Source organism: Rhinolophus hipposideros (assembly GCF_964194185.1).
Source record: "Rhinolophus hipposideros genome assembly, chromosome: 5".
NCBI lineage: Eukaryota > Metazoa > Chordata > Mammalia > Chiroptera > Rhinolophidae > Rhinolophus > Rhinolophus hipposideros.
This window is the reverse complement of record NC_138051.1, coordinates 100,513,447-100,536,320: the sequence shown is the minus strand read 5'-3', so window position 1 is coordinate 100,536,320 and position 22,874 is coordinate 100,513,447. Positions and strand designations below refer to the sequence as shown.

The window sequence follows — 22,874 nt, the reverse complement described above, 5'->3', positions numbered from 1 at the left end:
GGCCGAGACCTTGGGAGGGAGCCGCCCACGGCCGTGGCTCGGAGAAGCGGGTGAGCGTCGTGCTCCAGGGGCTGAGTGGGCCTCAGTGGTGACACCTGGAGGAGCAGGGACGAGGAGGAGGGCTGAGCGGTTTCCTGGGCCTCCGCACCAGTGCTAGGAAGTGGCCCCCACACCTGATGATTTGGAGGAAGCTCAAGGGAGACACAGGGCTTCCTGCTACTGTGTGGGACCCCACAACTACCTGGGAAATGGGAGGCTGTCCACACTGGAACTGAGCGGGGGAAGGGCCGCGTTGGCCAGGACGCTCTAACACTCCCACCAGGAGTGGCCGCCAGGGGCCCCCCCGACCACTCGCTATGTCAGCACTGGGATGGAGTCTTAACAACCACCTCATTGCATCCTTCCATTTGGCAGATGAGGAAACTGAGGCTCAAAGAGCCCAAAGTCCCACAGCAGACAGTGGTGCAACTGGGACAGGAGCCCAGGTCTGTGGTCTCACTTGGCCTCTGGGACGTGAGGGCCACCTTGCTTGCTCTGGACCAAAACACAGGGTCGAGAGCGGGGCTGCGGGACACGGGCTCCCAGGACTCCAGGTCAGAGCGGTGCCACGGGACGGGCTGGCCACACATCTGGCAGGGTCCAGGACACAGTGAGCACGCAGGACCCCTTTTTCAAAAGTGAGGAATTTCAACACGGTGACAGCAGAGCCTTCCGGCAGGTGGGGGTCCTTCTGAGCGATCACCCGGGTCGCTGCGTGGGCCCAGGTCACTTCTGACGGAAGAGCCCGGGGTCCCCAGCAGTAGTGAGGCCCCCTCACCCACGCCCAGGCCCGAGAGACAGTGTGATGGACAGACAGACTCCTTAGTCAGGTTTATTTTCCTCTAATGAGACAGTTTAGCATTTCAGGTTTGCATTCTACACTCTTACAAACTGTAATCATTAGCATCAGAAACACAAAAACATTGCAAGACCTCAAAACACAAATAAATACCAAATAAAACCGCACACAATATACAGTAAACAAAAATATAAAACATGGTAATGCTGTCAGAAAATGAGACATGTTGTTAACATATTAACAACACTATTATTGCTGAGCAATAACTTACACTGTCTTTTTGTTGTTGTTTCTTAGAAGAGCAGAAAAACATAGGACGTGAATCACTGGTCACAATCACTTGGACTGTCAAGATGGGTCCTCTGCGCGCGGCTACCACAGACGGCGGTTTTTAAAACAGGCAGATTAAAAACACAGAGTCAAGTGAGAGACTGGCCTTCTTTGGTCTTTGTTTTTGGGTAACAGGACTGAACGGAGAGGGGTGCCGTCAGAGAAAGAATGCGATTCTAAAAATGTTACACCATCATCTATGTGGATTTACACACTTCCTTTATCACAGATGTTATCCTAGAGAGAATTCTTATAGAAATCCTTGAAATAATGCCGCTTTTGTGTTTACCAATTAGGTCATTGAGTTTGCTGTTGAAGGGTTTATCTTACTTGCCTAAGGGGACTGGGTTACGAAAACCAACCAGCAGAACTGCAGGAGTGGACAGCCATCCTGGACTTGAACCTTTGTCTCCTCGAGAGTTCACAGACAGACTACACACAGCAGCAGCAGCGGAATGAAATGCAAGCACTGCTCGGCCTCCGCAAAGCGCACCAACAGCCTGCCCGCCTCGGTCGCCTGCGGCCAAGGAAAACGCCCCAGGATGCTTCTGGGTCTCGCCTCCCTGCCCGCCGCTGGCCCTGGCTCCCTGGTGACAACCAGCACTGCCTGGACAGACAGGAACGATGACCAGGACTCTTGCTGACCTGGAGCCTCATCACACTGGCCTCATCTGACCTGGACCCTAGTGGACACATTCTACTTTGGAGAAAACACAACTATCGAGATTTGCAAACGGAAGACAGAACGGCCATCTTGGGCTGAGAAGTGGACTTGGGTGACAGATCCCTCACTCATCACAAACGCTCACAAAGCAAAGGAGCCCCTGGGACTTGCCCAGCTCGGGTCTGGAAGGAAAAGAAGAGGGCCTCAGGGCTTGCCCCAGCCCTGCCCAGACTGAGTGCCCCAAGTGGAGGGACACGCTGTGGAGGCCAAGGTTTGGGCAGGAGGCCCCACAAGGAGTCTGAGCTCCGGACCAACTGGGAGGCCAGACACATCTGTGGTGGGCACAGAATGACAGGCCCGGGCCACTTGCTCAGTGCACAGGGACAGCGCTGTGGGCCGTGGAGGTGCCACGCCCCCCCCAGGGTATGAGTTGGGGTCCTGCCTCTCTCCCCACCCCCTTGGGCTGAAATAAACCACCTCGGGACCCGGCTGTGTTTAAGGGTCAGTCCACCCTGTCCTCTGCCGGACGTTGCCCACCGGCTTGCAGGGTGCCAGGCCGGCCACGGTGGACCACCACCACCACACTGCCCGGTGAAGGCGGTGCTACCGTTGAGGACGGCAGGCCTCAGAGGGGACGTGTGGCCCCGAACCCGGGTGGCTGAGGACCCTGGAGGAGAGGTGGCCGTCCCCATCCTCACAGGGTGGCCCACAGTGGCCTAAGGGAAGCCTCGGGGCGTCAGTTCTGCCCGAGAGACCACTGGAATTACCACACCTGAAGGGCCCGGTGGTGGCCAGCAGAGAGTGCAGGCATCTCCGGCCACCACTCTGGGGTCACAGGGCAGGGAAAGCCTGTGGGGGGCGGGCAGGAGCGGCTTGGCCACAAGCTTCCCATTCAACCAGCTGCCAGCGTCAAGGGGCGGCGGGCGCTGGGAACAGGCTGGGAATTGGGGCCGTGACTGTGACCATCACGCAACCCCCCCCCCCCCCCCGTGCACCTGCAGTGACAGACACTCTCAGGGGCCAGAGCCACCCTCCTCTCTGACAGGTCTGAGAGCAACCTACACACCCCCTACTGTCGCCTGTTACCTACAAACCCAGGACATGGAAAACCCTGCTTATAACAAAGGCCACACGAGCGGTCTGCAGTGCGGTCACCACCCGCATACCCCCCACCCCCGCCCCAGGACCCGTAGAGACCGAGCTGCGCAGGTGGGCTCATCTTCACGCTGGGACGAGGCTGACGGCCTCGTCAGCTGGCTGAACTCACATGAGACTCAGTGTCGGTTTCCTTAAAGTATGGGAACAGTTCTGTCCTGGGGGAGTTTGTCCCTTTTAGTCAATGTGAAAAGTGCACCCAATGACACTGTGCCCGACACCCTTCACTTGTCACCAGGACCCCATGAGGCAGGAGGAGAGCGCGGGCTCCAGGACAGGCGGTTGGGCCGGGGAGCCCCAAAGGGTGTCCAGCAGGCCCCCACCCCAGGCCTCCGGGGGGGCCAAGTACACACAATGGCCACACGGTCTATGACCCGAGTGCCACCAACTCTGTTCAGGCCACAGGATGATGCCACCACCACGTCTCAGCCTCAGCCCAGGGGACGGAGCCCGCTCCTGAAGCTGCAGCCTATGGGCTCCTCGGGCGAGGCGGGAGGGCCGGTCATCTCCCACCAGAAGCAAATCTGGACAAGCCCCCACCCAGGGTCGGGTGCTTCCAGGCAGCCACCCCAACAGGACTTTAATCTGGGAGGGAGAGGAAAGAAGTTTTCTTTTTCCTTTTTTTTTTTTTTTTTTACCACACCAAGATGTTGCTTATCCTAAATCTGTTAATATTGTCCGTACTTTTAGTGAAGGGCCAGGAAGTTGCAGGGATGCCCGTCGGTAAGCCCTGCCCCCAGGAAGCCACCTGAGGCCAGGGAGGGACTGCCAGGCGTCCTCCCTCCTCCGGGTCTGCAGCGGGGAGCCCAGGGGAAGGCCTGGAGGAGGTCGGGACACCTCCGAGGGAACAGTGGTCCCACAGCACCTGCAGGAAGTCCTTCCTCTGAGGGGGACATACGGCTCCTGAGTGGGCAGACGGATGACTGCTTCGCCCTCCAGGCCATGCTGGGAGTGGAGAAAGGAGAGGAGGTGGACACAGCTGAGCACTGTCACTGCCGAAGGGCCTGGCAGGTGCTTGGAACCCAAGAGGTCACTTATGGAAGCTGGGGACGGCGTATGAGAGGAGGGTACTTCCAGCAGGCACTGGGGTGAAGGCACACCCAGGGCAGATGGCAGCACCAGAGACACGGTGGGCCACCGGGCACCAACCCAGCCGTCCCCACGACCACGGGGGAGCCCAGCAGGCAGTCCGAGGTGCGCAGCCCAGCTGGCCGAGTGTGGGCGCGTCTTGTGGATGAGTGGCACAGAGGCGGTGGGGCGTGCACTGGTCGTGCCTAAGAAGCACCCGTCACGTGTAGCACCCGTCAGTGGTTAGAGCACCCAGGAAGCACGGTGCATAGCAGAGGGGCACAGCAGGCAGGGCTCCGGCTTCGAATCACAGTTGGACCATTGAGAGAAGGTAAACAGTGAGTTGAGAAAAGGCCGCTGGGCAGGCGCAGGCTGGGCCTACGGACCCCGACACCACCCTTCCCCAGGGAGTGGCGGGGCCTGTGGGGCAGCCCGGCAGCCCCAGAGCGGCGGTCTCTGGAATGCTCAGAGGGTTCTGCTTTGAGTGGTGTGGGCTCCCCGGGCCCGGGTGGGGACACGGAGAGGTGCAGCTTCTGCTCCACTCCTGCCTCGGGGGGTGGGACCAAGCGGCTGGCTTTGGGGGCCTAGAGATTTGGAGTCTGTGATTATTAAGCGGTGGAGGCCCCAGAAGCCGAGGCTGGAGCCTGCTCCCTCAGCAGGTGCGGGGCTGTCTGAGGGCCCGACAGACAGAGCTAGTGGTCGAGAGAGCAGTCTGGTTACACTACCACGTCCTAGAATTACAGTGAACACAAAGCTCGGGGCGAGAAGCAGCATGTCACGTCTAAGGCACATGTACACTATGCCACCATCTCTATGCGCAGATGTCGCTTTCGGAGATCGTTCACAGAATGCAGCAACATGACAGAATGAAGAGACGTCTGCTGTAGCCCCCTCCAGCACAAGTCACCTGCCCACCCCCGGACACTGGACACTGACGGGCGGTGTTGTCAGTAATCGACAGCTTGTCTGAACACATGGGGCAGAATTTTAAAAACCTACAGGATTTTGTTTAGAACTCCAAAGTTCAACTAATGCCCTATTTTAGGGTGAAAACAATTATAAATCTGAAAATGATGCACAGCATCCATGAGCAATTTTCCTTTCATAATAATTTTGCAGTAGTGTCATTAACTACGACAGATATTGAAGGTTTACATTTCTAACGAGAAATAACAACAGATTGGATATTCTCTTTCCTATCACAAGTGATAACCAGTGTTTGATATTTTACATTTTCTTCCAAGAAATATAAGTCTATCAACGTTTTAAAATAAAATGTTTGCAGTAACAATTATCTTAGAACTTCAAATTAAAAAATGATTCTGAATTTAGAGACTTTCAAAAAAGACCTAGGTGTACTTCAGGGTCTTCTGACAAACAAATTATTAAAACAGAGACCAGATGAGGCCTTAAAAATAGACAATATACTATATTTGAAACAAGATTGCACTCTTGAATTTTAGAATGAATATATCAGAATTGCATTATTTCATAAATTCTTCTTTTACTTAACATGCCGACATGTCCAGCTATCCCCATATGTGTGTGTGTGTGTGTGTGTGTTTCTTTTTGGTGTTCAAGTTTAAGGAAGAAAAATCATGGTTCTTTTGTTTAGCATATACGTTTTTCATCTCAATTAATTAAGCCTTTAAAAATGAAAATGAAAACCTTCTCCGACAGCAGTATTTATCTCGTTGAAGGATAAATATTTCTTCAGTGAAGTGTTTCTAGTCTATTAGGAAACGTCCTCACGCGTGTCTCCTCCCAACGGCCTGCGGCCGCCTTCTGCCACTTCCTCCGCTCCACAAGGTCCTTTTCTGAGCGCGAGGACCTCGGTGGAGACAGCGGTTCAAACCCCCGCGAGGAGTTGCCTTCTGCTCAATCCACCTCCCCAGTGACTGGTCAGGGGTCGGGCAGGTCCGAAGTATCCACTATGACTTTAATAAAAATGGTATCATCTTTAATATATGTCCCATTTTCTAGCACAGTTTGGGCCACAAAGACTGGGCAGCCAGAGGCGATATTCATCTCCCCGGTGGGTTTCTTGAAGCTGCTGCTGTTGGGATCTGGCTTAAACGCGTCTCCCAAATGCCGCCGAGAGGACCCCTGATCCATCAGCATGAGCGTCACTTTCTGCTTGAAGGGCCACGGAAGCAGAGCGTCATATTCTCCACGCATGATGACAAAAAACAGTGACAAATGCGTGCCCTTGCCCATGCCATCGCCGTTCAGGTAGACCCGGGCACACATCTTGTAGCCGAAGTAGCCGGTGTAGAAGGGCTGGCTGTACAGGGACAGCGTCTTCCCCATGACGGCCTCCTGCTTCCGCCGCTTGTAGTCGCGGATTTTCCAGATGAGGACCCCGTTGTAGCTGGCGGTCTCTAGGACCTGGAAGCGCAGGTCCATGTCTGCCAGGCGGATGTCGTGCACGCTGAGCATCTGGTCGTGCCGGCTCAGCTGGGACTCCAGCAAGCCTAGCTCGGGTGGGCGGAGATGGAGGGGTCAGCAGGGTCAGGAAGGCCCAGAAGCCACCCCCACCGGCCTTTGAACCAAACACCAAGAAGTCACTGTGGCTACTGGCTGGAGAAGGACAAATGCCACGCAGACATCCGTCGTGCCACAGGCCCCAGGTCCCCGCACTGAATCCCAACACACACGCATCCCCGCAACACACACGGCCCCGGCCTGCTGGGATGACACCTGCAGGCCCCCCACTGCAGGGTCCGCGATGGGAGCCGACCTACGTCACCCCCAGAGCCCCATCAGGGACAGGGATGGCCGCCCTCTGCCCTCAGCCTCGAGCTCATCTGCGCCCCGTCTGACTGTAAGCTGCTACTCTCTCCACTCTATATCCTTGCTGGCCGCATGCAACCCCATGCGGATCAGGACAATCCTTGTTCTTGTCACCCTTCATCCTTTCCATGCAAACCTGCAGAGTATTCATTCTGTCCCCAGAACTGCAGGCTCAGAAGGCCTGGCCTGTGTGTCACCCCCCGCTCCCTGGGCCATCACAAGCATGGCTGGGAGCACCCCAACCAGCAGGCCCTGCCCTCTAGCTGGTGTCCACCCTGCGCCCACTCTCTACCATGCTGGCCTCACGTGGAGGGGACAGGTTTTGGTGGGAGCCGTCGCTGTCAGCAGGAAGGTCACCTCTGCACACGGCTGACCTGTGACTAGACAGACTGCCAGTGTGCCGCCTCCCACATGAGCTCAGGCCACAGCACCACCCTGGAGTCCCGGGAATGGTCTGCGACACGTCACCGCCCAGGTCCCGCCCGCCCTTACCTGTGTTCCGAGCTGCCTGCCCTGCGCTTTTGTCCACACTTTCCAGCTCCGTCACTCGGTTCTGGAGAGACTCCACGCTGCTTTTCATGCTGTCTGCCTCCTCCCAGGTCTGCCGGAAGGGGCGGATCTCCTTGTCCAGCTCTTTCAGTTTCTCGGCTTGGCTGTCTATCACTCGCTTCCAAATCAAAGGATCGAAAGGCAAAACACAGTGAGAACTCTGAAAGCGCAGAGCCATCACCATCAAATACCGGCTACTTAGCAACAGAGCAGTCAGTCACCTCAGGGTCCGGCGAGCCAGCCGGCAGCCCGCGCGTGCTCTCACACAGGCATCTTATGTGATGCCCTCGTGGATCTCAGGGGATACAGGTACCAAGGACCCCTACTTCCCAGAGGGGAGGACAGAGGCACAGAGAGGCCTCACCCCACTAACTGTAGGGCCGGCAGCCCCTCTACCACTCTGTCCCAGGGTCTCCAGTTCAGGATGTTGGGGTGGCCTGTCGGCGCTATCTGAAAGCCTTCGTTCTGAAGGTTCGCGTCATCAGCAGGGGTCAAACAATGTGGGCCTCCTACCTGGCTGTCTGGCCCAAGGCTGGAGGGGCCGGGACCTAAAGGGTTTTCACTTCTACAAAGAATTTGCATGTTTGAAACAGAGCTCCAGGAAGCCGTGCAGTTCAGTCCCGGGTGAGGGTGCAGTGCAGGCGCCTGTACCCCAGGGAAGCCCCGGGGGGCCTGCCCAGGGCACTTCTCCTTTTGGGAGCCTATTTTTAAACATTTAGGTTTCAGCACCTTTGCTGGCTGTCCAGAACCACGAAAGAACAAACATGGTGGGTCGGGGTTACTTCTTTTGAGTAAAACTACAGTGCTAGCCGTTGTCTTCTTTCCAAGAAAGTCTGGTATGAGCTAACATTTAAACAGCAAAGATGATTTCTCTAAAGAACACCCCTATGCTGATGTCACTTTATTTTTAAACACTTATGGCGAGAGGCCTAGTGAATTAGTTCACACGTTTCTTTTCCAGGGTCAATACTATGGAAGTTAACGAACATCCAAGCCCCCAAAGCGTTTCTAATGATTGTGTGTCATTGTTGTCAGGCGCTGTCCCTGCTACAATGATCAGCTCAGCTAATGTGGATACTGCTGAGGACGAAAGGAAAGTTAATGAAACCTTAAATACTCGGCGACTGTGCTGACACGGCTTTTGGTGACTTGGAGGACCTAAGAGTGAGTCTAAGACAAGCCACGCGTCACTTCTAAAGCCTCATGCCCCCAAAGTTAAAAAAAAACAAACAAGGAAAAAAGATGACACTGAGCTGTCTCCTTTCCCAGACTGGTGACACCGGGGACCATGGCATGAAGATGTGTGGTCACCTCAAACAATAAGGGCCACTGAGCCGACAGCAAGGCCCTGACCACAGGCAGGGACACAGCGCCAGCGTGAGGTGCAGGGGCAGGGGGCACTGACACACACACAAGGGAAAACGTGGTATTTTTAAATAGACCTTCCATTAGTATAAACGGCACAGTTTCAAGGCAGAATGCTGATTCAAATCAAGCTTTCTCTGCAAAATGCAGCAAACGTTCCATTCCTGAAGAGCAGTCTATACTCAGCGACACTAGTGTTTCCATAAAAATGAATCTTAAGTGCACGTGTGGGGTTTTAGTAGAAAAAAGTACCCAGGAGCTGAGCTAAAGGGCGCAGGTTGCACGCTACGTAAATAATTCTACTGAAGGCCTGCTTTCAGAGCATCGATTCTCTGCCTCCTGCACTGTGCACTTAGGGCTTACATCACTGTTTCTCTTTCTGTCACTTGGTACCATTTGGTCAGTGGGAGCTGGACACCGAACACTGTCCTAGGGAGACACTGCAGGTGGCGCTCACAGGTCAAGCTACAGGCACATGGGGACAGAGCGCGGCTGCAACAGCACCAGTCCATCTGGTTCCTACTAACAATGGGGCCTGGACATTGAGCTAACATTAAGAAAAACAGGTTCTTTAGAAAGGAGAGCACTAAGGAACTACCCTCCTGGACCGGCAAAGGCAAAGCCTCGTAACTCCCACTTCCTGTAACTGTCTGACTGCCGGCCTGCCTGCGCTCACTCACTCACATGTACTCCGCTATCCTCAGGAACAGGGTCTGCTGGAGAATCGGACCAGGACGATGACAGACAGCGACATGGCTGTTTTTGCCCAGCTGGTCCAATGCACAAGGCTGGGGGGGCACCGAGGAGGGCGGGGGTGGGTAGGCTTCCTGGAGGTGGCATTTACACTGACACCTGGGGCCTGACTCAGGAAAGGGGGTTGGGGAGAAAAAGTCCCACTTCACTGTGCTTCGGAGAGGATGGCCACGTAAGAAAGGTGAAACAGTCAGACAAGGTTTTCTGGGCCACAGGGCAGCACTTAGGACAAATTCTTGTCTGGGCATTTGGAAGGGTTTTAAGATGAGGAACGAAATAATGAGAGGTGCGTGTCTGAGCCAGGCTGGGTTCAAGAGGTGGAGAAGGGTCTGGAGAGACTGGAGAGAAAGTGTGTCACTTACAGCGAGCGTGGGCAGGCATCTAGGCCACAGGGGCTTTCAATCTTTCACTGAAAGATGAGTCCAGAATTTTCTCTTTACCAGCCAAATGCTGGCCACCCCTCAGTGATGTGAAAGGTAAAACTACAGTTCATCTTCCATAAAATCACCCAGCTGGTTGCAATTCTATGCCAACTGCCCTGCGGAACCAGTTAACCACCCTCACAGGTCCCAGTCTCTGTCTCGTTCCTGCATATAAGGAAATCGTGAGTTGTGCCTCTCGATGATTCGAGGCCCTTTCTTTAAATATGACCTATGTCCCTTCTCTCTCCTTCCTGTGGAGAGGAAACTGGTGAGCCCCCCTCATTACTGGGGGAGCGCTAATGACTGCTCTCACTGTTGGCCTCACCGCTCAGGGCTCTGGCAACTTGGGTCCCCCTTTCTTTCTTAGATCTCTTACTTAATCACAAGAGTTTTATATATAAATCACACACAGTGGAACGATTAAGCGCCACAGAAAAGTAAACTAATTCAAACTTCTCACACTGAAGAGGGTGAGGTGGAGGAGAGGAGGCCAGTGCGATGAGGTTTCCAAGGTTCCGCTGCTGCACCTCTGACCTCAGGACACATATTCGAATGTTTTTGTTCTCAGTGGACCCACTATTTATCCCTCCTTTCTTCTGCTGTTGGTGTTAACAAGTGGTGATTCCCCTGGCCTTTCCATGCGCTTCTTGGAGCCTCAGGTGACACACGCAGCTACATTTCCACGGCTGGAGCTGCACCCGGGAGGAATGGGAGGGGATGGTGCAGGTGAGCGGAGCCACGTGGTGGGGACAGGCCTGAGTCTGGAGGTCTGACCAGTGTCTCCGCGGCCTCAGCAACATGCCAGGCACTTCCCGCAGGACACTCGTTGCTGTTTTATATAATGTTGTACATTTTTGGCTTGTTCAGCAGTAATGACTGGTAGCTTTTCTAATATGATCTAATGTTTCATTGTGTTTTTCCTCATCTTTGGACAACCACAGAGTTTAATACAAATAAGATCAATTTAATAAATCTCGATGTAATTCAAGGACTAATACCAGTGTCCAGTGTTAAAAGGAGAGAGAGGCACCCTTGGAGACGCCGTCACTCTGGGCTACAAGGGACATTTTCTCCTGCAGGTCGTTTAGGAAACACACCACACCGTAAGTACAAGCACTGAAAAACCATGTTGGTGACAGAGCAGTGATTCTTCTGTGGGTGTGTGTGACACATGTGGGGTTACGATGACAAATGACAGTATGAACAAATAATGCCCTGAAAGTACCTACGAAAGGCCTGTGTGGACAGCAGGCATGAGGAGCCACCTCTGAATCGCACCTGCTCACAACGCCGCCCCTCCCCACAGCTGCCAAGGTTTACGTGTGTCTGCAGACACCTCTGTGTCACGCTGGTGAAATAAAGTGTGTACGTGTGTCACTAGAAAACTCAGAACAAAATTGTTTGGCTTCACTTCACTTAGGAAGTGAAACTTTATACAACTACTTGTGAACAATATGAAATCTTAAAGAATGATAAAAACAGCTAATTTTAAAAATCACGGCTTGAAGTCTTATTTCACCAACAGTGAATCAAAGGCACAGACGGCTGGGGCCTGCTGTCCAGGGTAAAGGTGAGGAGGAAAGGGCAGGCCTGCAGCTGCCCAGGGCGGAGCCCCCGAGGCACCTGTCCCCAGCCTGCACTAAAGCCAGAGAAACATGCCGCCCCTGACAAAGGTCAGGGCTCCTGCTCAAACATGTCTCAGGGACGTCCTGAAGGAGACACAGGCACGTTCCTGCTCTACACTCTGACCCAGCCATAGCTGTGAGCTTCTTACCTGTAAATGAAGTATTTTGGATTCATTATTTCGAAGCATTTCCTTTTGTCTCTCAATTTCAATTTCAAAGCTACATATCTGATTGTGCAAACTTTGTATGCTCTTGTTTTTTTCTACACTTTCATTCTGCAGCAAGGAAACCTGAAAAAGAAATTCTTCAATTAGGCAAACAAAAAGTAGCTTTAATATTAATTAATAACAATTATGATAGTATTTCAAATTTCACAATACAGCCCTTCTATTAGTTCACTGAAGGAGTTCCAGAAAAAGAAAAAGAAATCCCCTCACACAGGAAATGGCAGTCCTGATGATTTAACAGTGGGCCCACCAAGTGCTTTTCTTCAAATCTCTCCTACTAACTAAACACAGTGAGGCAAATGAAGCCACAGACTGGATTTCCAAATAAATGAGATGCTTTTTAAAGTTTTTGTTGAAAACTAGTAAACCTCTTACCAGAGAGGCTCTTTGACCAGGAAACACAGTAGGAAATACATTCTTACATCTTACCCCATTTGTCACGCGTGCGCACGTGTACCCAAAAAGCAAGATTCACAAAACCATACTTGCTCTGATCACTTACAATGCACCCTGATATTTTCTATTTTATTCTAATTTACTTTAACAAATGCTAGTTGCAACCCACTAAATTATTTCACATCCGCCAATGGTCTTTCCCTGCACTTTGAGAAGCTCTCCCAACATAATGAGAAAGCCAGGTGGGACTAAAACTCACACACGTACTTCAGTCAGCCCCTAGGGCAGGACGGAGCTGCAGAGTGAGTGTGCCAGACCTGCCCCCCAGAAGACCTTCCAAAAGCTCACACGCTCACCTGCAGTGCCGCATCAGTCTGACGGACGGCCTGCTGTTGGAGCAGGTCCAAGCCCTGACTTTTTCAGACTCTCTTTCTGCTAAGCAATTAGCTCCCAAGAGCCAATTTACACTGGTCTAAGGGCCCAGGGGTGAGGAATTCAAGGGCAATTCCCACAAGGCTTCCTCTCACAAGCTTCTGCATGGGCATTGGGCCCTCGGGAAGGCTCCCTCTACCCACAGATGTGTGTCCGTATATGGGTGCAGCTGCCACCCAGGAGTCACTACGTGCTCATGCTGGATGAAGATGCCACCTTAGGACTGTGGTGACGTCACTGAGGTGATGAACCAAGGGCATCTCAGGACAAACCTGGGAGTGGTTAAGACCTGATTCCTGACGTTGTCCCTTAAGAATAACCAGACTAAAGACGGATGTGCTTTCTCCGCTCCAGCTGCTCAGGCAGCAGCACCTTTGGAAACAATCACAGTCTGTTTTATTTTAGAACAAACACGTACCTACTAAGAAATACAAAACTCGCAATGTCCCCAGGCTTTTTGCTCAGCACAATCGGACTTTCTTCCTACAATATGATGTCTCAAATGTCCACGGATGTCTGCACGTGCCACCTCGCACTAATGCACGTGGGACCTTGTAGCCACTCAGCCCTGTCCCTGCCTCTTCTGAAGTTACAACCCACTCGTTTCCATCTGTCAGCCACGCACACAATTCTTAGACTCTATTCTCACACCCCAAAAGAGAGACCATGCACACATGGCAACCTGCTTGATAAAAATTTCAGTAGTATCTCCAGAAACGACAATTTTTTCTGCAACAAATCAAGCTACTTGATGAGCGTAAGTATCTCACATTCATGAACACACATCATGCCCTATTAAACTATTTAGGGGCTTCCCTTATTTAAAATTACTTTATTTATGTGTTGATCAAAGAACCCAAGCCCTGTGCCTGCAGATCCCATCTGCCACTTGTCAATCAGGAGGACGTCACACATGAGACAGCCTACCTGGCAGGTATGTTTCCGAGCAGTGCAGCGTAACCACACAGCAGATGGCAACAGGGACCCCTTGCCCTCCTGAGATACCTGCACCCCTGCCTGTTTCGGGGAGTACACACTACATCTCCCTTTGCATAAAGCTTTTCTAAAATACACGATATGTAAGGGTGTTTTTAAGTCCCGATTTCACAAAATGGTTTTCCTATAGATTAACCGTGATCAGTCAGTCTTTCTGGACCAACTCAAACATTTGTTTTCTGTTACAGATGAACCAAATAACCCAGGGTTCCAGCTGAGTAAATCTATGAGAACTGAATCACGTCTTTACAGAACAGGCACCAATCCCCACCAATGGTCTCATGCAGCTCAGTGCCCCCACCCCCACTGCAAGTTCTCAGTAAGAGTTTGTTGGATATGGAGTTAAGTTTTTATTTCTGTAAATAACCCACGATGAGAGTGCCTATAATAACTCCTCTATCAGTATCAGAACTTTTTGCCTTTATGCTGCAACCAAGAACCAGCCTGCGGCCAGGCCACCGGAGGGAAGAGAAGCCGGAGGAGGACCAGCCCGTCTGGGAAGCAGGCCTGCTCATTGCTCAGGTCCCACAGAGTGTCAGCTCAGAAACCAACAGGGACACGAGTGACACGGATGTCTTTCCTTTCTTATCTCTTAGAAAAGACGAAGAACAGTGGAGCATTTAATGAACGTGGTAACCTTCCATTTTAGGGGTGGGCAAACTGTTCCCGTAAAGAGCCAGAGAACTACTCTGGACCGTGCACTCCACACAGTTTCTGTCTCAACGCAACTCAGCTGCCGTGGTGCAGAAAGCAGACATGGGCAGCGCGGGAATGAACCAGCCTGGCTGTGTCCCAGGAAAACTTTATTTACAAAAAGAAGAGTGGGGGAGGTTTGGAAATTTGATGATCCCTGTTCTAGTTCAATGCTCAGATAACCACACTGTGATTTTTTTTTCAAAAAGCACCACAGAGTTAATAGAACAAACAAAAACGAACACCGTCATTTATTAGCACAAGATCACGCAAAGAGAATTTACTTTTTTGACAATCTTCTTTGATGCTGCTTCTTTTACCCCAAACAATTAATACTGTATTTCCCCAAAAATAAGACCTAACCAGAAAATAAGCCCCAGCATGATTTTTCAGGATGACAGCCCATGAATATAAGCCCTAATGGGTCTTATTTTGGGGGAAACACGGTAACTACAGAAAAGGTTTTCTTCTTTGAATAATTTGAAGACATGATGAAAAAGCACCAAGAGCAGAGAAAGGTGTGTCATACCTTTTTCTCTAGAGAGTTGCTCCACTCTTTGAGCAGATTGACGTGCTGCACTGCGGAGCTGGCCTCATGGGCCTTTATCTGCTGGTTTGTCCCCTGCGAGAACAAAGACGCAGCACGTTAAGCCAATGGCATCCCAGAGCACAGGAGACAAACAGGTGACCTAAAGCCAGTACTAAACAGGAAGAGGGCAGACCGGTCCAGGTAAAGTGGACAGACTCTCCAAGTCTTACAAGGTCATGCCCTGCGGCCCCCACTCCACTGCGTGTGGCTCAGGAGGCTGGCAGAGAAGCACAGCAGCTCACACACTCGATTCTAGTCTCAACTTAATGCTCTTCATTCCTCCTGCTTCTTGTTAAGTGCTTTCTTGTCTACATTTCACACTTGTAATATATCAAGAAATTAAATTTTGGACATTTTTGTTTTTATATATTTTTTCATTGAAAATATAAGTGGAAAACATTTAGAAACCTGCAGTAATAGCTAGATACTGTTACAGTACTCTAGAAAACATATATAATCAGAGTAGGATTCTAAATAATTCACTAAAATATTACCTTATTAGAGAAATACGCTGGATGAGAAAATGTATTCTTCCTCACTATTCGAAGTATATTTAGAAAGTTACATACAAAACATAAACAATCTACAGAGTACATAAGATGTAGACCATCTGAGAGTCAGTAACAAGCACAGGAAATAGTACTTCACGTATTTAAGGAAATAATTGGTATGAAAATATAATTTGTTTTGATACTAGAAAATTAAGAAGCCACAGGAAGCCTTTCCATGATCTCCAAAACATATACTCTGTACATAGAATATTCATATATATATGCTGATATAAGAGTCACTACGTATCAACATATACATATACAAACACAGAATGAATGATACTACATACGACATAACAGCAGTGAGGGCTCCGTCTCCTTAAGAGACTGGAGCAAAGGGAGCTACAGTCATTCTCCTTCGTAGGCTTTTTACTTTCAAGAAAACACTGAGATGCCAGTATCTCTGTACGGATTTCATAATAATGTCCTGATAATACATTAAAATTAAATATGAAGTACTTTCACTGTAATATATACTGTCTTTTGATAGTTTTAAGAGTAAGACATACACTTAAATGAAAACTCAGTTCAAATTCACTAGCCATCTCAGACGTGTTTAAAAAACTACACAAAAAGCCAGAAACAGGTCTCTCACAGCACAGGTGAGGCAGTGACGGGGACGTCCTCTCCACAGTGTTCTCGCAGGAGGTGGGGCTTGTATGTGAAATGTTTTCATGGACACACGCGTGTGTGACCCTCACAGCTGCGTGCTGAGGCACACACACTACTAGAGCCATGTCCGGCTTGTCTGACTTATACTCGAGTAACAGCTGAAGCTTCCGTAACCCACCACACGTCGGTTCTGACTGTGTGTCCCTCTCTAGCTGGTTTCCGCTGTAGTCGTTCTCCTAGAACGTGCCGACTGCCTTCTCAGAACAGGTGTCTACCTGAAGTCTCAAACCACCACCGGAATGGAACGCGAGCACCCGCATCTGCTGCATGTGGCTTTTGTCACCCATGCAACACGGCAACTCGGTTCCATGACGAAGACTAAAAGTCCAGAACTTGCATGTTAAAATGTTAATATAACTTTCTCTCATGGCAGAATGTCAGTGACTGGGAAGGACAAATGTTGGATACTGACCTGAAAAACGCAGCCATAGCGCTTAAAACTACAGGTGCTGGGGGCATTGACACACTCTGACAAGTGTGCACTCAACTGCAACGGGAAAGAGACGTGAGTTGTGGCACAAACGTTTGCATGAAAATGTTCAAACATATTAAGGGCACAGAGAGCATCTGGGTTGTACTATTACGAATGGTGTTTACAGCTACGGGTGTGTACATCTCATCTGCTTCCTGGACTCATGCAGTAAATATACGGTACCACCACGTGTACACACATATATACACCAATATACAGAAATACATTCACTGTAACATTTCTTCAACTTGCAGTTTCTTTAGAACAAATTGTTCAAAATGTGACATGCTGTCTGCAGTGCCAGAATTAAAAAAAGAAAACATAAACTGAAATGCACATTTAAACACTATAAACAAAAATTGCATGAAACACAAAAAATAGAAAGCATTCAGGATGCAATAGGGCCACACACCTAATATACAGTACACAAAAGTAAATATTTCCAAAGCAAGCTTACACAATGTACCATTACGCTCAATACTCAAGATAACTGGGGATGCGTTTCCTTCTTCTAAAAGACTGTTTTCCCTCTGCATGGCCCTAAGTTCATGTAGCTTCAAAGGTCTCTAAGGTCATTCTAACAACATGAATCTTAATACTGTCACCTCTAACTGATGGGAGAAAAGGAGGAATTGGGAGAGGATCACTCATCTCGCAGGGAAAGCCCCTTTGTGCAGCTTACATGTTGGCAAATCATCAAAGAAAAACCACTGAGGACGCCCCCTCAGGAAGAAAGGGGAGGAACCGCCTGCATTTGGAAGACACAGTGTAATGCTTCAGGCTGATACAATTTAAAGTTAGTTTCTTCTTTTATTGAAGAAATTCTCATCAGGAAACTCTAGGGACAGATCTTTATAGGGACAATTAGACCCTGAATTAGGAAAGCGGGTGTGTGGGCGCAGTGGCCCTGGGAACGTTTTTCCTGTGTGTCAGTGCACACGCACCCGAGGCTCACGGGTGTGTCATTCTGGCGGTGCAGCTGGTTCCCACAACTTCTCCTTGTTCTACCAGGACAAAGACAGGCCTTTCCCTTTAGGTCAGAATTTAGGACAGAGAAGAGGGTGGACTGCTGCGACCGCTACAGAGCAGAGCCAGTGTTGAGGGGGTGGGTGGGGGGACCCACCCGACTGCTGCCAAGGCCAAGCTCTGGGAAGGTCCCCGAGCCAGGGCGGCCACGTGGCCACAGCTCTAGCCACCCAGCACACCTGCTGTTCCTCTGAGCCCAGCCTGGAAGCTCAGACCTGCACCTGGAGGGAAGTGCTGGAAAGGCACATTTCAGGAGACTGGCCCAGAAACACGGCAGAAGCCGGTGTGCAGTAACGTCAATTGAAAACTGTTAAAGCATGTTCCTCTGGGCCATCAACACAATTGTGAATCTAATCAGCCAACACTTCTAATGTTAAAACCAGGGACACAGTGGGTCTGATGTGGTTTTCAGCGCCCTGCTATAAATTCAGGGTCATACTTTTTCCTAAATTCACTTTATCATGATTGCTCTCAGAGCCTTCTAGATCTTACAGGTGCTATGGAACAGAGATAAGAATAATTTATAGACCAGTAACACCTTCCACCAGAAACCCAAGATAAATGCAGATTTAAAGATCTTTAAAATAAAAATAACGTAGAGGCAAAATGGCAGCAGCTTCTGTCCCTGCTGCAGACAGCTCTGAGTAAGTACAGGTTTAGGCGAGTGTACAGTGCATAGTAACGCACTTTAACGGAGGGCCTTTCCAGGCAGAAATAACCTAATGCCTTTTGGGGCTGTGCCCAGAGGCACATTCAGGCCCAGGAACCACTGTCACCAGGTAAGCCTGCCCTCTCCCGGCACAGTCAACTTCTGGGAGGACACACCTCGAGGGAGAGTGGCTCTCGGGGTCCTCTCGGCACCCCATGTCGCTGGCCCTAGGCTCACTCAGTGGGGACACGAGGGACCCATCCTCCACCCAATATCCAGTGGTAAAATTCCAGGCTGTTGAAAAAGGCTGAGGTGAGCAGGCTCCTTAGATCAGAGCACCCAGGACAAGAGAGAGGTCTAGTCGAGGGAGCAGGGGTCGCATGCACCCACAGAGTCTATGGGAGCCCCAGATGGCACCCAAAACAGCAACCAGAGGGGCTCTAGGTCAGGATCTGATGTAAAAACATTAAGAATCCTCGGAATTTTTCCATCTGGATACATCCTGATCAAATGAAGTTAATGCAAAATCTACCTGCCTTAGAGAAAACGTGCCGGGGGAGGGTGTGAGACGCACGGCCTCTGAGGGAGGCCACCCAGGTAGCTCTCCGGCAGCCCCTGTGCCCACCTGCCAACCCCACACGCCACCTGTGACCAGAAGGGTTCTGGAGTATCTCGGAATTAAGTTTCTTGAGATAATCTTATAGTTAATTCCTACTTTACAGATTTAAAAAGAGCTTTTTTAGAACATAAAAAGGGTCACTTTTGCTTGCATTGTTAAGTAATTCCATTTTCTCAATTTTTACGTTCACCACCTTGTAGCTTTTAATGTTTGCTTCTGAAATTTCTGACTCCCAAAAATAGCATGAAGTTTTTCGTTGTTTTTCTACTATACATATCACTATCGTGATCTATGAAAACCTTAGATTTCAGCTAGTGAGAGAAAAGTGGTGTCTATGGCACGCTAGTCCTGAAGACACCGCCAACTCCTGACCAAGCCCCGGCCACGTCCTCACCTCGCTCCTCAGAAGCGTCTGGACACTGCACTTATGAGGGCAGGACACCACCACGCAGGGACACTCAGTGTCTTCGTGTTTCTGGAGGAGAAAAAGAAAGTGTTGTCAACTTTGACACATACAACTTGTCTTCCTTAAGCTCCTACCGCTGTCCCCAGGTTCCCCAAGTGGATACAAAGGAAGCTCTCTGCTCACTGTTATTGCCCCGGAGTCATGACACACTCACTTTACATCTGGATGAGTCCTTATATTAAAAGTTTGAGTACTGAAAAATAAGGCATCTCAGAAGACCTACTCAAATCTGACAAGTTTGGGTGACTGGTGAAAGTGGCGTCCACCGGAGGTGGTGTCTTAGCAGCAGCCCCCTTTCAGCAGCAGCCCTCTGTGCCGGTGCTGCCTGGACACGCCAGCTCGGCCCTCACTCATGGCACAGGCGGTGTGTGGGGCGCTGGGACTCGGGCCGGTGTCCAGCCTTTGCTGGTTAAAGAGGACAAGTTTCCTTTGGCCTCTCTGTTTGGAGCCTGGAAATGATGCATCTCAAATACCTGAAAACATTATCTACTGGGTATTTCAATGACTGCCCTGAAATCTTATCTAGATTATCTTCAGTGTGGAAAAAGTGGATGAATTCTGGTTTAGCCCTTCTCTGGATGGCACAGATTTAACTTCACAGGGCCTGGATGAGGGTGACTGTTCAGCTCAGTACCACGGGCACCTGTCCGCAAGCACAGTAGGGCAAGCACAGCAAACACAGGGGCCCTGGAGAGCACTCAGACATGTGACCCAGGGCCACTGGGGAGAGACGGCTGCAGGCAGAGCCACAGGTGTAACTGCTGAAAACATGACTGAGGGAGGACAGGCTTGAGGAAGCCTCGCTGAACAAAAGAAAACTTGGCCATGCATCTGCTGTGGCCCCGGGGCACTTCCGATTCTCATCTGCTTCTCAGATTCTCTCTGGATGTCCAGTTAGGCTGCTAACTTGAATGCTGGGGAACACTCGCTGGGTGTCTCCGTCTGACAGCAGGCGTGGGAGCCCAGGTCAACGGCGGCCTATGCGAGGACGGTCCTCTCCTCTGCGGAGGCCGGCAGCGGGCACCGCACTCAGCTTTCTTGGGCGTATTTTTAAGTTCCTGTCTGTCAGTGCACAGTGGGTCCTCAGCACAGGGAGGCCCACTGAGGGCCAGTCCCCAGCTGTTCAGGCCTCTTTCGAAGGCACTCGACTGCTCTGAGCCTGACCAGCAGGCCTCCCCAAACGGACACCGTTTCCCATTCTGCTTGGTATGCTCAGAATCCCAGAGTTCCCAGGTGCCAGGGTCAAGGCTTTCTGTGTCCTTCAATGAGAAACCGGGGACAAGTGGCTTCACCTGTGTCCTGTCTGTCCCAGGCAGGAGTGGGCAGACCTCCCTCACAGCCTGGGAGGGATGACTCCGTCCTGCCAGGTGGTGCTCCACCTCCTCCCTGAACCTGCCCTTGACCCTGTGGTAACTGCCCAGGCCAGGCGCGCACTGGTGCTGGGGCCAGTCAACAAGACTGCTAAGAACACAGACAGACAGACAATCACCCTGGAGGGAGTAAGGGGCACTGGGGCTCAGGAGGAGAGCTCTGGGGTGGAGCGCGGGCCGGGGGTAGTGATCCAGGGAGGACAGAGCTGGCAACGGTGGGAGGTGAGGCTGGGGGCTGCAGCCCAGGCCAGTCAATCTCGCTCTACGTGTATCTCTGCAGATCTGCACAAGGGTACCTGAACAATAAACTAATCAAAGCAGGCTTTGTTGGGTTCCAAAGGTACGGGTATTTTAAATGGGATTTTGACAGATATTGCCAGACGGCCCCCCCCATGACCCCACGCACACCCCTCCTAACCATCTGTGTGCTTCTACACCCGTCAGTCCTACGAGACAGTGATGGGTGAAGAAGGCAATGGGTGCCATTTGCAATTCTTTAATAGTGGTGGTTCAGCATATGTTTTACGTTTATTATTTCTATTTCCTACAAGTTGCCTTTTCGTGGCTTTTGCCCACTGTAGTGTGTTGAACAGTGACTCTCCTCTACACACACACACACACACACACACACACACACACTTCACATCTACCCGGAATCTCACAATGTGACCTTATCTGGAAATAGGGGCTTGTAGATGTAGTTAGTTGCGATGAGGCCACAGGAGATTAGGGCGGGACCCACATCTAATGACGGGTCCCTGTAAGAGGAGACGACACTCAGCAGGAAAACAGGCACATGAGCATGGAAGCAGACTGGGGCAATACAGCTGCAAGCCCATGCGCGCCATCACGGGGAGCGCCACCACGGGGAGTGAGCGCCATCCACCAGGAGCTGGGAGAGCTAAGAAAGGCTCTTGTCTGAAGCCTTCTGAGGGAGCACAGCCCTGACGACACCTCGGTTTTGGATTTCTAGCCTTCAGAATTGAGAGATAATAACTTTCTGTTGTTTTAAGCCACCAACTTTGTGGTACCTCATTCCAGCAGCCACCGGAAAAGAGTCTACTCATTTTAAAAACCGCTAATCTATTGATATGTAAGAACTCTCTGCATATTAATAAAACTAGTCCTGTCTCTAAAATGAAATGTTAACTTTGATACGTACACAGATGAGACACACGGGAGCCATAAAGTAGAACGACAGAGTGAACACCCATCAGGGACCAGAAGTAGCTCATAACTTCCATCCACCCGTGCGCTCCCCTCCAACCTCATCTCCACTCTCCCCCAAGGAGGACCCACCGAAACCACAAACCTGAATTTTGTGTTTCTACCCTTTTGCTTAAAAAAACCTTTCATGACAGATACATTGGTGCCAGACAAAACACTGTTTTGTTTTCACTGCTTTTGACTTTTACTAACAGACTCCCACCCTGGGAGCCGCCTGAGACCTGCCCCAATAGCTTCCGGCTAAGCCACGTGCTATGCAGGCTGCAGGCCCTCCTTTCGCCACGTGTAACCACACTGCCACACAACTGTCCCTGCCATATCACACAGTCCCCTGGGTCCACCACAGCTGATGGATGCCGGACGTTTCCAGATTTCTGCCATTCTGGTTACATGTATGTCGTGGTGTGTACGTGTGACAGTTTCTCACATGTCCAGGAGAGGAGCTGCTAATTAACTGAGCATATGAATGCTCAACCTACAAAATAGAGCCAACTTGTTTTCCAAGTGCCCGTACTACATATACTCCCATTACAATGTGTTCTTTTTCCCGTAAAATGAGATCTTCGCAATTCTGACTTCTCAACATTAACAAAATTGTTTAAAGAGACCAATAATAATTTCTAGACTAAATGTAAAAGGGATTTTTCCTGACACTTTCAATTATGCTGACCAACTTGAAAACAGCTGATATAATGTCAATACCACAGTTAAAACATAAAAAAGAAATTATCACCTGAAGTGCAATGGTCCAGAATTTCAACACTTTATCAATCTGTATCTTATCAGCATTTGATGTACTGACAACACAAAACATAGGAAATGCAGGAACGTCAGGGTGACCTGGGGTTTCAGGTCTGCCTAAGTTAAGTTAGAGGCTGCTCTTTCTAAAAATAAACTTAAGGCCTGAAAGGATGGGACTAAGTGTGT

General features: G+C 50.4%; 1 protein-coding gene across 4 annotated transcripts in view; it reads right to left on the bottom strand.

Annotated features, from left to right (window-relative positions):
• Positions 1 to 3,623: 3,623 nt before the first annotated feature.
• TRAF3 (TNF receptor associated factor 3) overlaps positions 3,624 to 22,874 on the bottom strand; it is a 101,685-nt gene continuing 82,434 nt past the window's right edge. For 3 of the 4 annotated variants that reach the window (XM_081048450.1, XM_081048451.1, XM_081048452.1), the window contains exons 6-11: positions 19,279 to 19,359; positions 16,531 to 16,605; positions 14,836 to 14,928; positions 11,712 to 11,852; positions 7,341 to 7,515; positions 3,624 to 6,529 (exon numbers count right to left, since the gene is read on the bottom strand). In XM_081048450.1, coding sequence (XP_080904576.1) covers positions 5,958 to 6,529; positions 7,341 to 7,515; positions 11,712 to 11,852; positions 14,836 to 14,928; positions 16,531 to 16,605; positions 19,279 to 19,359 — 1,137 coding nt within the window. In that variant the 3' untranslated portion in view covers positions 3,624 to 5,957. The remainder of the gene's footprint in view (positions 6,530 to 7,340; positions 7,516 to 11,711; positions 11,853 to 14,835; positions 14,929 to 16,530; positions 16,606 to 19,278; positions 19,360 to 22,874) is intronic. The other variant, XM_081048453.1, reaches the window with a different exon arrangement.